At 44.5% G+C, this 12,081-nt stretch overlaps 1 protein-coding gene across 1 annotated transcript in view; it reads left to right on the top strand.

The window, feature by feature from the left end:
* The window catches only part of LOC127578014 (mucin-2-like), a 166,305-nt gene that overhangs the window by 68,268 nt on the left and 85,956 nt on the right, over positions 1-12,081 (top strand). The window contains exons 28-30 of the mRNA XM_052029720.1: positions 2,937-3,131; positions 5,455-5,655; positions 11,043-11,243. Of these exons, the coding sequence (XP_051885680.1) occupies positions 2,937-3,131; positions 5,455-5,655; positions 11,043-11,243 (597 nt within the window). The remainder of the gene's footprint in view (positions 1-2,936; positions 3,132-5,454; positions 5,656-11,042; positions 11,244-12,081) is intronic.

Here is a 12,081-nt window from a genome sequence, read left to right as displayed (position 1 = left end):
CACTTAAGACAATGTTATTTAACAAGCCATTCATCTGACAAAGAGCAACATATCATGGCAGAATTCCAAATTCAGTTTGAGGGTAAGAAAAAAGTGGACGGGGAAAATAGATGGAAAGATCCACATCAGATCTACAGTGGCAACATTTAAAGAGATATTTCATTACTTTCTGTAAAGGTATATTCCAGTGAAAAGGAAAGGATCGCCCTTCTGTGACAAATAATGAGGTTAAGACTGTAACAAGCTGCAAGAAATGGAAGGTTGTAGGCTGAAGTTTTGGGTTTGATTACAGGAGAAAGGACGAGAGAGCCTTGGTGAGACCGTACCAGGAATATCATGTACTACTTTGGTCTCCTAACCAAAGAAAGAATCTACTTGACAGAGAAGAAAGTACAGCAAAACATCACCAGACTGGTACCAGGGAACGTGGGTTTGCCACATGTGGAGAGATTGAATAGACTGAGACTATCCTCCAGAGTGGAAAAGAAAGAGGAAATATTATTGAAGTTTAGAAAACTGTTCAAGAGCTAAACAGACGCAATGCAGGCAGGTTGTCTCCCCTGTTTAAGGAAACTAGGACAATGGAGGAAAGTTTGAGAGTATGAGGTAAGCTGCAGAGGACAAAGTTGAGGAAAGATGTCAACACTCAGATGGGGAATGTTGGAACTTTTCCGGCATTGAGGCTGTGGATGCTCAGTCATTAAGCACACAGGAAACAAGAGATTTTGGGATAACATGCACAAAATGCTGGAGGAACTCAGCAGGTCAGGCAGCATCCATGGAGGGAAATAAACAGTCAATGTTTTGGGTTGAGACCCTTCATCAGGACTGGAAAGGAAGAGGGCAGAAGCCGGAATCAAAAGTTAGGGTGAGGGGGAGGAGCACATGCAGGAGGGTAAGAGGGGGAAGGTAGATGGGTGGGGGAGGGGGGAGATGTCAGAAGCTGAGAAATGATGGGTAGAAGAGGCAAAGGGCTGAAGAAGTAGGAATCCGGTAGGAGAGGGCAGTGGACCCTGGAATAAATGGAAGGAGGTGGGGAATAGATGGGCAGGTCGTGAGGGTGGGGGAGGGGAAAGAGAAGGGGTGAGGGGGCCACAGGAATGAGGGTAAACAAGGGGGGGGAGGGAAAACAGAGGGCAGTGGTGACCGGAAGTTAGAGAAATCGATGTTGATGCCGTTAGGTTAGAGACTCCCAAGGCGGAAGACGTGTTGTTCCTCCAACCTGCGTCTGGCCTCAATGTGGCAGTAGAGGAGGCTGTGGATAGACATGTCAGTGTGGGAGTGGGATGTGGAATTGAAGTGGGTGGCCACGGGGAGATCCTGGCTGTTGTGGTGGATGGAGTGAAGGTGCTTGACGAAGCAGTCACCGATGTAGAGGAGGCTGCACCGGATGCAATAAGCAACACCCTCAGGTTCACAGGTGAAGCGCTGCCTCACCTAGAAGGACTGTCTAGTGCCCTGGTTGGTGGTGAGGGAGGAGGGGTAGGGACAGGTGGAACACTTTGTATTGTTGCAGGGATAAATGCCGGGAGGGTCATCAGTGGGGAGGGACCAGTGGACAAGGGAGTCATGGAGAGAGCAATCTCTACGGATTGAGAGGGGGAGTAGGGGAAGATGTGCCTGGTGCTGGGATCCCATTGAAGGTGGTGGAAGTTGCAGAGAATGATGTGTTAGATATGGAGGCTTGTGGGGTGGTAGGTGAAGACAAGGGGAACCCTGTCCGTGTTATGTCGGGTGAGGGGGATGAGGTGAGGGCAGATGTGCGGGAAATGGAGGAGATGTGGGTGAGGGCAGCATTGATGGCGGTTGAAAGGAAACCCCGTTTGCTGAATAAAAGAGGACATCTCAGATGTCTGGGAACGGAAAGCCTCATCATGGGAACAGATGTGGCCGAGGAACTGAGAGAAGGGGATAGCATCCTTGCAAGTGAAAGGGTGGGAAGAGCTGCAGTTAAGGTAACTGTGGGAGTCAGTGGGTTTCTATGAAGGTGGAAAATGCTCCATGGTAGAACATCAGCCACAATCTTGATGAATAGTGCACTGACATGAAGTGTTAGATGCAGTGCTCCAATATCTCAGAATCTGATGAGATATTGAGAAAGATGCAAGAGATGATAAAAAACTTAAAAAGAAACAGTTCAGGAGAGACAAGAAATAAACGAAATATACACAGATAAGAGAAACAGCATTTCTCTATGAGAATTTAATGAAGATTGACAAAGTGTCTCAGCCACAAATCACACTGTGATAGAGGACAAAAGCCCTTGGTTGCAAATTCCAGCGATGCCATTGCTTCCAGTGGGCAGCGACTGTCTAAGGGCTGAGAGTGATAAGAGCATGGTCCCTTTGTGACTTTCCCATTTTCATCTGGTGTTTTCAATTATATCTCAAACACGCCCTGTCCACGATCCAAAAGAACTGCAACATTTCCCCAGACAGCGGTGTGCATCTGAGTTATTTGAGCCGTTTAAGATGGCGTATGATTTCATAACCTCTGCCAGCTCTTCACTTTTGTGAGATTGCACTTCCACATCCCGTCTTTGAAAATAGTTTAGAAGTAATTTACTTTAGCCCCTTTCTTTCTGTCTGTAACTGAATGCGCTGCTTCTGCAAGGACGCTGCACGGAGTCATTTAGGGTCCAACATGTGGCATTCGAGTATAATCTGTGTGATCAAGCAAAATGATTCTGTAACACCTCCACTTCCTCCTGTGGACAGCGATATTTGATTGGTTCCATGAAGTTGACAGCTGATGGCTCCAGCATTGTTCAGATGCTCCATATTGTCGACACTGTCAGTGAAATTACATTCACTCTTCCTCATCCTTGCTCCACGAATTGCAATGAATGAAGCAGCTTCAATAACAAAGTTTCAAATGTTTGAACATTATATGAACTCTCAGTGCACACAGCCTGATATTTTTCACTTTGCCTCCAGGTCAGGCGACTGTGACATCTGCAGGTAAATCAGGCCTCTGTAACTTCACAATGTGTACTGACGATTGTGAACTTGTGAAGTACACAGGAAGATGCGAAAGTACAACCAGCACACCTGAAGTCACAACAGTAACTCCAACGCATGAAGGAACCACAACCTGTACCTGTAACGCAGATGGACAAACAATGGTACCAGGTAAGTCTCGCAGTTACAATGGAGCTGTTCCATTCACAATTCAATAAAGCAGGTTGACAGTAACGTCTCCTGTTAACGACAGTTGAATGGCACAAATGAATCAGATTGTGATGGTGGTGACCCAATGAAATGTGTGAACGTAATTGAGTCAGAGTGGAAATCTGTTTCAATCCTTGTTTAAACTCTCTGAATTAATTTGTTTCAAGGTCTGAATTAGAAGCTTGAACAGTACAGCACAAGAACAGCTCCTTTGCACATAATGTTTTGCCGAACAAATTGAATGTACTTTAAACTAGTCCCTTTCTGCCGTGACAAATCCAGGTCTCTCCATTCTCTCCACAGCTCTGTGCCTATCTAAGAGACTTTAAATCACCTCTGTTGTATTTGCCTCCACTACCAGCGGTGGCTTCACATTCACTTTACCCACCACAATCTGTGGGGAAAAATCATCGACACATCTCCAGTCTACTGACCCCTCTCACCTTAAATGCATGCCCTCTGGTATTAAAAATTTTATCCCTGTGAAAAAGATACCCGCTGTCTACGCATCTCATGATCTCAAAAACTTCTGTCAGGTCAGTCCTCAGCCTCTGCCACGCCAGAGAAAACATCTCAATTTGGCCAAACTTCCCTCATTGCAAGCACCCTTTAATCCAGGAAGCATCCTGCTAAGCCTCATCTGCAGCCTCTCCAAACCCTCCACAACCTTCCTGTAATAGGGGCAACCAGGATTGAATGTGAAACATCCAAACAATTGCTTCAACTTGACTGGATGCTCCTTGCTGGCAACTGGTGAGCTCCAGGATGAGACGCCTGGTTTCTCATTCTGCTGAACAGAAAAAACACATTCCGAAGTAGTCCAACACCACTCAGTTGCCAATACCATTCGCGCTGATTGGAAGTGCTTTGCAATAATTACTCAACTCTGCTTTTACATGGGAAATCTTGGTGTTCACACATCTCCATGGTTTATTGCATGTGCCTTAAGATTCACCTCCAGGAGAAACTGTCACCTCTTCCAATCAGTGAATCCTCTGCAGGGTCACCGTTCTGCAGTTGTCACTCTTTCTTTTGCTCCAGACCCTGTAGCATAAATGTGCTGCTTGTTGCAAATTCCAGCGATGCCATTGATTCCAGTAGGCAGTGACTGTCTATTGGCAGAGAGTGATAGGAGCATGGTCCCTCTGTGACTTTCCCATTTTTGTCTGGTGTTCTCAGTTATGTCTCAGACACTCCCTTTCTACGATCTGCAAGCAGCTGCAACCTTTCCCCAGACAGCTGTGTGTATCTGATTTATTTGAGTTGTTTAAGATGGCGTGTGATTTCATAACCTCTGCCAGCTCTTCATTTTTCTGAGATTGCACTTGCACCCACCGTTTTTGGATGCAGCTTACCAATAATTTGCTTCACTTCATTCCCCTATGTCGGCAGATAAATGTGCTGATTCGACAGACCATTGCACCGACAGATTTAGGGTCCAACATGTGGCATTCATTTGTAATCCGTGTGATCAAGCAAAATGCTTCTGTAACAACTCCACTTCGTCCTGTGGACAGCGATATTGACTGGTTCCATGAAGCTGACAGCTGATTGCTGCAGCATTGATCAGTCACTCCGAACTGTCGACACATAGTTGGTGAAATTATATTCACTCTTCCTTATCCTTGTTCCACAAATTGCAATGAATGAAGCTGCATACCCAACGTACTGTCAGGTGATTGAACATTCCATTGCCTCAGGGTGCACACAGCCTGATTTTCTTTCCTTTGCCTCCAGGTCAGGTGATAGTGACTTCTTCCACTAAATCGGGCTTCTGTAACTTTATAATGTGCTCTTGGAATTGTGAAACTATGAAGTATGTAGGAAGATGTAAAAGTACGACCAGCACACCAGAAGTCACAACATCTACAACAGTAACTCCAACACATGAAGGAACTACAACCTGTATCTGTAACGCAGATGGACAAACAATGGCACCGGGTAAGTCTCGCAGTTGCAATGGAGCTGTTCCATTCACAATTCAATAACGAAAGTTGAGAGAAATGTCTCCTGTTAATGATAGTGGAATGTTATAAATGAATCAGATTGTGAAGATTATGCTCCAATCCAAGGTATGAATGTCATTGAGTCACAGTGGAAATTTATTCCAATGCTTGGTTCAACTCTCTGAGTTGAGTTCTTTCAAGATCATTGCATTCATTCTTCCTCATCCTTGTTCCACAAATTGCAATCAATGAAGCAGCTTCATTGACAGAGTTTCGGATGTTTGAACATTAGATTGTCTCAGTTGCACACATCCTGATTCTCTTCACTTTGTCTCCAGGTCAGGCGACAGTGACTTCTGCGGGTAAATCAGGCCTCTGTAACTTTACAATGTGTACTAAGGATTGTGAACTTGTGAAGTACACAGGAAGATGTGAAAGTACGACCAGCACGCCAGAAGTCTCATCTACAACAGTGACTCCAACGCATGCCGTATCCACAGGCTGTAGCTGTCACATAGATGGTCAAACAATGGCTCCAGGTAAGTCTCGCAGTTACAATGGAGCTGTTCCATTCACAATTTAATACAGAAGGTTGACAGTAACGTCTCCTGTTCCCGACAGTTGAATGTTACAAATGAATCAGATCGTGATGATGGTGACCCAATGAAATGTGTGACCGTCATTGAGTCACAGTGGAAATCTATTTCGATCCTTGTTTAAACTCTCTGAATTAATTTGTTTCAAGGTCTGAATTGGAAGCTTGAACAGTACAGCATAGGAACAGCCCCACCACGCACAATGTTTTGCCAAACAAATTAAACTTAATTAAAAGCCAAAGTAAACTAGTCCCTTCTGTCTACACAAATCCAGGTCTCCCCATCCTCTGCACAAACATGTGCCTGCCTCAGAGACTTTAAAGCACTTTTACCATAGTACCAGATGTTTGAAGATGATGTTGCACACAGCCTGATTTTCTTTCCTTTGCCTCCAGGTCAGGCGATAGTGACTTCTTCCACTAAATCGGGCCTCTGTAACTTTATAATGTGCTCTATGAATTGTGAAACTATGAAGTATGTAGGCAGATGTAAAAGTACGACCAGCACACCAGAAGTCACAACATCTACAACAGTAACTCCAACGCATGAAGGAACCACAACCTGTACCTGTAACGCAGATGGACAAACAATGGCACCGGGTAAGTCTCGCAGTTACAGTGGAGCTGTTCCATTCACAATTCAATAAAGCAGGTTGACAGTAACGTCTCCTGTTAACGACAGTTGAATGGTACAAATGAATCAGATTGTGATGGTGATGATCGACTCCAATGTGTGAACGTAATTGAGTCAAGTTGAAATAGATTTCAATCCTTGTTTAAACTCTCTGAATTAATTTGTTCCAAGGCCTGAACTAGAAGCTTGAACAGTACAGCAGAGGAACAGGCCCTTTGCACATAATGTTTTGCCAAAGAAATTGAACGTAATTTAAAGCCGAAGCAAACTAGTCCCTTGTGCTGTGACAAATCCGGGTCTCTCCATTCTCTCCACAGCTCTGTGCCTATCTAAGAGACTTAAAAACACCCCTATTGTATTTGCCTCCACTACCAACGGTGGCATCACATTCACTTTACCCAGCACTCTCTGTGGGGAGAAAAACTTCCACACATCTCCTGTCTACTGACCCCTCTCACCTTAAATGCATGCCCTCTGGTATTAAAAGTGTTATCCCTGTTGAAAAGATACCCGCTGTCTACGCATCTCATGATCTCTTAAACTTCTGTCAGGTCAGTCCTCAGCCTCTGCCACGCCAGAGAAAACATCTCAATCTGGCCAAACTTCCCTCATTGCAAGCACCCTTTATTCCAGGCAGCATCCTGCTAAGCCTCATCCGCAGCCTCTCCGAAGTCTCTACAACCTTCCTGTAAGAGGGGCAACCAGAACTGAATACGAAAGATCCACACAACTGCTTCAACTTGACTGGATGCTCCTTGCTGGCAACTGTTGAGCTCCAGGCTGAGACGCCTGGTTTCTCATTCTGCTGAACAGAAACAACATATTCCGAAGTAGTCCAACACCACTCAGTTTGCCAATACCATTAGCATTGAATGGAAGTGGTTTGCACATAATTACTGAAGACTGCTTTTATATGGGAAGTCTTGGTGTCCACACATCTCCGTGGTGTATCACATTTGCCTTATGATGCTCCTCCAAGAGAAACTGTCATCTCTTCCCGACAGTGAATCCTCTGCAGGTTAACCGTTGAGCAATTGTCACTCTTTCTTTGTCTCCATTCGCTATAACATAAATGTGCTGCTTGTTGCAAATTCCAGTGATGCCATTGCTTCCAGTGGCTGAGAGTGATAGGAGCATGGTCCCTCTGTGACGTTCCAATTTTCGTCTGGTGTTTTCAACAGTTTCTCAAACATGCACTTTCCACGATCCAAGAGCTTACCTGTCATATACTTAGGCCATTTCTTTCTGTCCGCCCATGAACGTGCTGCTTCTGCAAGGACGCTGCACGGAGGCATTTAGGGCCTATTCAGATATAATCTGTGTGATCAAGCAAAATGATTCTGTCACGACTGCACTTCTTCCTGTGGTCTGTAATATTTAATTTGTTCCATGGAGTTGATAGCTGATGGCTCCAGCGTTGTTCAGACGCTCCTACTTGTCGACACACCATTGGCGAAATTGTATTCACTGTTCCTCATCCTTGCTCCACAAAGTGCAATGAATGAAGCAGCTTCATCAACAAAATTTCGGATGTTTGAGCATTAGATTGTTTCATGTTGCACACAGCCTGATGTTCTTCTCTTTGTCTCCAGGTCAGGCGACTGTGACTTCTGCAGGTAAATCAGGCCTCTGTAACTTTACAATGTGCACTAAGGATTGCAAACTTGTGAAGTACACAGGAAGATGTGAAAGTACGACGAGAACACCTGAAGTCACATCTACAACAGTAACTCCAACGCATGAAGGAACCACAACCTGTACCTGTAAAGCAGATGGCAAAACAATGGCATCTGGTAAGTCTCGCAGTAACACTGGAGCTGTTCCATTCACAATTCAATAAAGCAGGTTGACAGTAACGTCTCCTGTTAATGACAGTTGAATGGTACAAATGAATCAGATTGTGTTGGTGGTGAACCAAGGAAATTGAGTCACAGTGGAAATCTATTTCAATCCCTTTTAAACTCTCTGAATTAATTTATTTCAAGGTCTGAAATGGAAGCTTCAACAGTACAGCACAGGAACAAGCCCATCACGCACAATGTGTTGCCAAACAGATTAAACTTAACTAAAAGCCAAAGTAAACCGGTCCCTTCTGCCTTCACATATCCAAGTCTCTCAATCCTCTGCACCATCATGTGCCTGTCTCAGAGACAGGAAAACATTTCTCTCATAGTATCAGCGGTTTGAAGATGATGTTGCACACAGCCTGATTTTCTTTCCTTTGCCTCCAGGTCAGGCGATAGTGACTTATTCCACTAAATCAGGCCTCTGTAACTTTACAATGTGTACTAAGGATTGCAAATCTCTGAAGTATTCAGGAAGATGTGAACGTACGACCAGCACACCAGAAGTCTCATCTACAACAGTAACTCCGACGCATGAAGGAACCACAACCTGTACCTGTAACGCAGATGGTCAAACAATGGCACCTGGTAAATCTTGCAGTGACAGTGGAGCCGTTCCATTCACAACTCAAGAAAGCAGATTGACAGTAACAACTCCTGTTAACGACAGTTGAATGGCACAAGTGAATCAGATTGTGATAGTGGTGACCCAATGAAATGTGTGAACGTAATTGTGTCAGAGTGGAAATCTGTGACAATCCTTGTTGAAACTCTCTGACTTAATTTGTTTCAAGGTCTGAATTAGAAGCTTGAACATTACAGCACAAGAACAGCTCCTTTGCACATAATGTTTTGCCGAACAAATTGAATGTACTTTAAAACAGGAGTAAACTAGTCCCTTCTGCCTTGACAAATCCAGGTCTCTCCATATTCTCCACAGCTCTGTGCCTATCTAAGAGACTTTAAATCACCTCTATAGTATTTGCCTGCACTACAGGCGGTGGCTTCACATTCACTTTACCCACCACGATCTGTGGGGAAAAATCATCGACACATTTCCAGTCTACTGACCCCTCTCACCTTAAATGCATGCCCTCTGGTATTAAAAATTTTATGCCAGTGAAAAAGATACCCGCTCTCTACGCATCTCATGATCTCATAAACTTCTGTCAGGTCGGTCCTCAGCCTCTGCCACGCCAGCGAAAACATCTCAATTTGGCCAAACTTCCCTCATTGCAAGCACCCTTTATTCCAGGCAGCATCGCGCTAAGCCTCATCCGCAGCCTCTCCAAACTCTCCACAACCTTTTTGTAAGAGGGGCAACTAGAACTGAATACGAAAGATCCACACAATTGCTTCAACTTGTCTGGATGCTCCTTGCTGGCAACTGTTGAGCTCCAGGATAAGACGCCTGGTTTCTCATTCTGCTGAACAGAAACAACACATTCCGAAGTAGTCCAACACCACTCAGTTTGCCAATACCATTGGCATTGAATGGAAGTGGTTTGCACATAATTACTGAAGACTGCTTCTATATGGGAAGTCTTGGTGTCCACACATCTCCGTGGTGTATCACATTTGCCCTATGATGCTCCTCCAAGAGAAACTGTCATCTCTTCCCGACAGTGAATCCTCTGCAGGTTAACCGTTGAGCAATTGTCACTCTTTCTTTGTCTCCATTCGCTATAACATAAATGTGCTGCTTGTTGCAAATTCCAGTGATGCCATTGCTTCCAGTGGCTGAGGGTGATAGGAGCATGGTTCCTCTGTGACGTTCCCATTTTCGTCTGGTGTTTTCAACTGTGTCTCAAACACGCACTTTCCACGATCCAAGAGCTTACCTGTCATATACTTAGGGTATTTCTTTCTGTCCGCCCATGAACGTGCTGCTTCTGCAAGGACGCTGCGCGGAGGCATTTAGGGCCTATTCAGATATAATCTGTGTGATCAAGCAAAATGATTCTGTCACGACTGCACTTCCTCCTGTGGTCTGTAATATTTAATTTGTTCCATGGAGTTGACAGCTGATGGCTCCAGCGTTGTTCAGACGCTCCTTCTTGTCGACACACCATTGGTGAAATTGTATTCACTGTTCCTCATCCTTGCTCCACAAAGTGCAATGAATGAAGCAGCTTCATCAACAGAGTTTCGGATGTTTGAGCATTAGATTGTTTCATGTTGCACACAGCCTGATTTTCTTCTCTTTGTCTCCAGGTCAGGCGACTGTGACTTCTGCAGGTAAATCAGGCCTCTGTAACTTTACAATGTGCACTGAGGATTGCAAACTTGTGAAGTACACAGGAAGATGTGAACGTACGACCAGCACGCCAGGAGTCTCATCTACAACAGTGACTCCAACGCATGAGGGAACCACAACCTGTACCTGTAACGCAGATGGTCAAACAATGGCACCTGGTAAGTCTCGCAGTGACAGTGCAGCTGTTCCATTCACAATTCAATAACGCAGGTTGACAGTAACGTCTCCTGTTAATGACAGTTGAATGGTACAAATGAATCAGATCGTGTTGGTGGTGACCCAATGAAATTGAGTCACAGTGGAAATCTATTTCAATCCCTTTTAAACCCTCTGAATTCATTTATGTCAAGGTCTGAATTGGAAGCTTGAACAGTACAGCACAGGAACAAGCCCATCACGCACAATGTTTTGCCAAACAGATGAATCTTAATTAAAAGCCAAAGTAAACCAGTCCCTTCTGCATTCACAAATCCAAGTCTCTCAGTCCTGTGCACCAACATGTGCCTGTCTCAGAGACAGGAAAACATTTCGCTCATGGTATCAGCGGTTTGAAGATGATGTTGCACACATCCTGATTCTCTTCACTTTGTCTCCAGGTCAGGCGACAGTGACTTCTGCGGGTAAATCAGGCCTCTGTAACTTTACAATGTGTACTAAGGATTGTGAACTTGTGAAGTACACAGGAAGATGTGAAAGTACGACCAGCACGCCAGAAGTCTCATCTACAACAGTGACTCCAACGCATGCCGTATCCACAGGCTGTAGCTGTCTCGTAGATGGTCAAACAATGGCTCCAGGTAAGTCTCGTAGTTCCAATGGAGCTGTTCCATTCACAATTTAATACAGAAGGTTGACAGTAACGTCTCCTGTTCCCGACAGTTGAATGTTACAAATGAATCAGATCGTGATGATGGTGACCCAATGAAATGTGTGACCGTCATTGAGTCACAGTGGAAATCTATTTCGATCCTTGTTTAATCTCTCTGAAATAATTTGTTTCAAGGTCTGAATTGGAAGCTTGAACAGTACAGCATAGGAACAGCCCCACCACGCACAATGTTTTGCCAAACAAATTAAACTTAATTCAAAGCCAAAGTAAACTAGTCCCTTCTGTCTACACAAATCCAGGTCTCCCCATCCTCTGCACAAACATGTGCCTGCCTCAGAGACTTTAAAGCACTTTTACCATAGTACCAGATGTTTGAAGATGATGTTGCACACAGCCTGATTTTCTTTCCTTTGCCTCCAGGTCAGGCGATAGTGACTTCTTCCACTAAATCGGGCCTCTGTAACTTTATAATGTGCACTTGGAATTGTGAAACTATGAAGTATGCAGGAAGATGTGAAAGTACGACCAGCACACCAGAAGTCACAACATCTACAACAGTAACTCCAACGCATGAAGGAACCACAACCTGTACCTGTAACGCAGATGGACAAACAATGGCACCGGGTAAGTCTCGCAGTTACAGTGGAGCTGTTCCATTCACAATTCAATAAAGCAGGTTGACAGTAACGTCTCCTGTTAACGACAGTTGAATGGTACAAATGAATCAGATTGTGATGGTGATGATCGACTCCAATGTGTGAACGTAATTGAGTCAAGTTGAAATAGATTTCAATCCTTGTTTAAAC

The sequence above is a fragment of the Pristis pectinata genome, chromosome 14, assembly GCF_009764475.1.
Source record: "Pristis pectinata isolate sPriPec2 chromosome 14, sPriPec2.1.pri, whole genome shotgun sequence".
Taxonomy (NCBI): domain Eukaryota; kingdom Metazoa; phylum Chordata; class Chondrichthyes; order Rhinopristiformes; family Pristidae; genus Pristis; species Pristis pectinata.
The sequence above is the reverse complement of the archived record's forward strand: the minus strand, read 5'-3'. Positions and strand labels throughout refer to the sequence as shown.